Source organism: Phaseolus vulgaris, chromosome 3, assembly GCF_000499845.2.
Source record: "Phaseolus vulgaris cultivar G19833 chromosome 3, P. vulgaris v2.0, whole genome shotgun sequence".
Lineage (NCBI taxonomy): Eukaryota > Viridiplantae > Streptophyta > Magnoliopsida > Fabales > Fabaceae > Phaseolus > Phaseolus vulgaris.
In genome coordinates this window covers 39,829,668-39,833,599 of record NC_023757.2, presented here as the reverse complement: position 1 = coordinate 39,833,599, position 3,932 = coordinate 39,829,668, and the positions used below count along the sequence as shown (strand labels likewise).

General features: G+C 36.3%; 1 protein-coding gene across 1 annotated transcript; it reads right to left on the bottom strand.

The window, feature by feature from the left end:
- Positions 1-942: 942 nt before the first annotated feature.
- Positions 943-2,770, bottom strand: LOC137805623 (uncharacterized). The gene is made up of 3 exons (XM_068605564.1): positions 2,690-2,770; positions 2,276-2,575; positions 943-1,023 (listed from the first exon to the last, which is right to left on the bottom strand). Exons 1-3 carry the CDS (start codon positions 2,768-2,770, stop codon positions 943-945), a joined length of 462 nt encoding a protein of 153 aa, XP_068461665.1.
- Positions 2,771-3,932: the final 1,162 nt, after the last annotated feature.

The following is a 3,932-nucleotide window of genomic DNA, read 5'->3' as shown; positions in this document are numbered from 1 at the left end:
ACCATCTTTGCTAATCCATTTGCCACATATTTTGGTGAATCCCATTTTGCTGAGAGATCCATTGTTCAACTCTTGAGTTGACTTGACCAACTCAGATGTTTCATCCTCTAGGTTCACTTCAAAATATAGCAGAAATTTAGAAATCAAAACAGCATATGGATAGTGATAGTCACTTAACCTCATTGCCTTTTGTATGTGCTCTTTGATGATGTGGATCCAATTTATTCTGATCTTCTTCATAATGCAGAAGATGTACATCAGGTCCTCCTCTGTAAGAACAAAATGATTGCTCCCCTTGGAGTTAGAATCCAAGTCACAATAAGGGTCAGCAACCTTTCATCAAGCCTTAAGCCACCAACCAAACAAGTCCTAACTTTAATATTTTGGTTCTTCAAGTAGCTCTTGTAGTATTGGACTTTGTTGAAATCCTCCACTACTCCAAGGTTCCCTTTGTTGATTTTGAGGCCAAAGTACTTTAGACCAGCTACTGCAGTCCACACATCATATGTGATCTCCATATCTACACCTTTTACATGAGAAACAAGGTTGTTTCCCTCAAACTTGAGATTTTTGTAGAATACTCTTATCAAATCTGGGTAGATATTCCCCTTCATCTCTAAGAACTTTCTGAGGAATTGATCTTTGAAGAGCCTTCTGACATTGTCCAGCTTTTGGCTTTTCAGCCAATCAAAGCAAACAACCTTGGGGTTGTTTATCACTTTGGTGCTAGTCTCAAACCTATACCTCTCAATTAGATCATTATCACTAGAAAACCATCCTTCTAGCCTTCCTCCAGATCTTACTGCTCTGGATTTGACTCTTCTTGAGGTGGGAGGAGTTGAGTCCATGATGGCAAAGAAGAAACAAAGAGAAGCTCATACAAAATTTGCAAGAGATGTTGCAATAGGTTGTTCTTGTGGAAGAGATCAGCTGCAACAGATTTTATAGCAAAAACAGAATCATAAAGCATTCAATGACATGAATGGGTACCAGATTTTCAGAGAGAGAAGACTTGACCATGCCCTGCACAGAAAACGTCAGAAAAAGCAGAAAATCACATGGTCTTCACATGTGATCTTTGACTGGTCATAAAATCTCTTAAATTTTCAAGATTGTGGAATATATTTCCTTTATGATTGTTGTAACTTCTTTCTAAGCGTGATCAACTTTCAAAACAGGTTCATTGACCAAGGATTCTTTCTTTAATTTGATCTGCAACGGATAGAAATTCAAAAAGAAATTAAATTGATTTCTTCACAGTGTTGTCAGACTCAAAACAATTGGTTGTTTCGAGGAAACAATCGGTTGTTTTTCTGCAGCAATAAAATTGATTTTGAATTTTCAATCATGAGCAGAAGGAATTCAAAGCAGATGAAATTGAACATTTTAAAGAGGATATTTAATCATGAAAATGAACTTAAAAACAGGAATTAAGAACAGAGATAAGGATGATCTTATCCTTTATGTTGTTCTTTCAATGAGCCATGTGTTTTGTGATCAAAAAGCCTCATTTAACTGTTGAGGGCCTTTGGAAAAATACAGAACATTGATTCAACTTCAATGTTGGTCTTTTTCTTCCAAGAACTTGATCATATAACTCAGTCCTTCACACTTCTTTAGAATTCCTGCATAAGCATGACTTCAAGCAAGAAGATTTGGCCCCTTCACAAATGTGGGTCCAATTGATTTTTTTTTTCTCACTTGGAACCTCACATCCTTTAGGAATCCATTTCATGAAGCCCCTGGGAACAGAAAACTTTCTTATTTTGCATAATCTAACCGAATGGCCCTTTTTCATGCAGTAAAAGCATGTAACAACCGGTTGTTTCGACTTAACAATCGGTTGTTTTACTGGCTTTCTTAAAAAAATTGAAAACTTATCTTGTTGGTTTTGTGGATTAAAACCTAACCCAGCCTTTTCAAAAACACAGCTTTGAGATGCCAAGACATTCTTAAAGTTAGATTTCCCTTTCGAAAGCTTATCCACAGTATTAACAAGATAATGCACTTTCTTCTCAAGGTTTTCACAATTTTCGCAAATGAGAGTGTCACACTTGCAAGAAGAATTTTTGAAATTTGTTTCCAGATTTTTGAAATCCTTTTTAGATTTTTCAATCTCATCTTCAAGTGCTTTCACTCTATTTTCCAGCTAGCTGTTAAGTTCTTTCAATCGGTTGTTTGAAAGAACCAATCGATTAGCTTCATCATGAGTTTCTTGAAAGGCTTCAAGCAATTCACTATAATTTTGTTCATTTAAATAAGCACAAGAACTTACTTCACTTGAGCTGCAAGATTCATCATCATCTTCAGCAATCAAACAGATGTTGGCTTTCTCATCTTCACTTGATGAAGAGCTTGATGATGATACCTCATTCTCATCCCAAGCTATGTAGGCTCTCTTTCTCTTGCTCTTCTTTTCCTTGTAGCTAGACTTCTTCTCCTTGCTTTTGTTTGGGCAATCTGCCTTTATGTGACCTTGCTCACCACAACCAAAACAAGTATAGTTATTGGAATTAAAATCATTAGATTTCTTGTTTCCATACCTATCTTTGTTTTTGTCCTTGTTGCGATTCCTCTTCAAGAATTTGCTAAACTTTATGGATAGCAAGCTAAGGTTTTCTTCATCACTATCATCGTTGGATTCTTATTTGCCTTTGTGCTTGGAAGCTTTTAAGGCTATACTTCTTACGTGTTTGTCTTCGCTTTCTTGAACATTGAGTCGATTTATCTCTAACTCATGTTCCCTAAGCTTGCCAAACAAAGAAGCCATACTCAAGGATGTTAGATCTTTAGATTCGGATATAGCAGTTACCTTAGGTTGCCATGCTCTATCAAGACATTTCAAAATTTTGATGTTTAGCTCTTCCTTTTCAAAGGTCTTGTCAAGGCTCATGAGATGATTGATGATGTGCGTGAATCTTTTCTGCACTTCAGCAATTGTTTCACCTTTGAGCATTCTGAACATCTCATACTCTTGGATTAGAGTATGCTTCCTAGCTCTCTTCACCTCATTTGTACCTTCATGAGTTACCTTCAAGGTGTCCCACATTTCTTTTGCTGATTTACATTGAGAGACCCTGAAAAACTCATCTGAATTCAAAGCAGAGGTTATTATGTTTTTAGCAATGCAATCAAACTTGGCCTTTTTGCTTTCAGAATCAGACCATTGAGACCAAGGTTTTTCAATGAAAGATCCATCTTTTTCAAACTTTGGGGCAAAAGGACCATTTTCAATTGCATCCCAAATTCCTTTGTCAAGTGATTCCACAAAGATTTTCATTCTCACTTTCCAAAATTGGTAGTTCAAACCACAAAACAAAGGTAGTCTGTTGATTGAAGCACCTTCCCCAAAAGGTAGTCTATCAGCCATTAAAAAACAGTTTTAGGATCAACTTGAATAACTTTCAAGAACCAAGCTCTTGATGCCAATTGTTAGAATGTATGGCTTTAAACTAGAGGGGGTGAATGGTTTAAAGAGGGTTTTCGCAAACTTTTAAGCCAAGAATGAAATTACTTCGAGAAACAATTGATAAGGAAATCAGTTTGCCAAAACACAAAGCAAAAAAATCAGCACCAGAAAAACAATCGGTTGTTTATAACAGTTTACAAATATAAAAACTGAATTTAAAGAGTTAAGGGATAGAGAAAATGCATACAGAGATTTATACTGATTCACTCTAAACCCAGAGCTACATCCAGTCTTCTCAGAAACCACTGAGGAATTCCACTAAGCAATCAAACCTAGATTACTTACACCACAACCAAAGAAGTGACCTTGATCCCCTCAAGACACACACTTCTCTTGGTCAACACACCAACACTAAGAATGTTGATCTTGATCCCCTCAAGAACACACAACACTTCTCAACAAACACACAAGGTTTCTTTCAACAGATACAAGGATTACACTTGTTACAGAACAAATCTGAAAT

Excerpts from the sequence above, each read along its gene's own strand:
- LOC137805623 (XM_068605564.1), bottom strand. The coding sequence starts at position 2,770 with ATGGCTTCTTTGTTTGGCAAGCTTAGGGAACATGAGTTAGAGATAAAT. Across the intron at positions 2,576-2,689 it reads AAGAAAGCGAAGACAAACAC|AGGAATCGCAACAAGGACAA; the intron begins GTAAGAAGTATA and ends AAATTCTTGAAG. Across the intron at positions 1,024-2,275 it reads AATCTTGCAGCTCAAGTGAA|GGCATGGTCAAGTCTTCTCT; the intron begins GTAAGTTCTTGT and ends TTTTCTGTGCAG.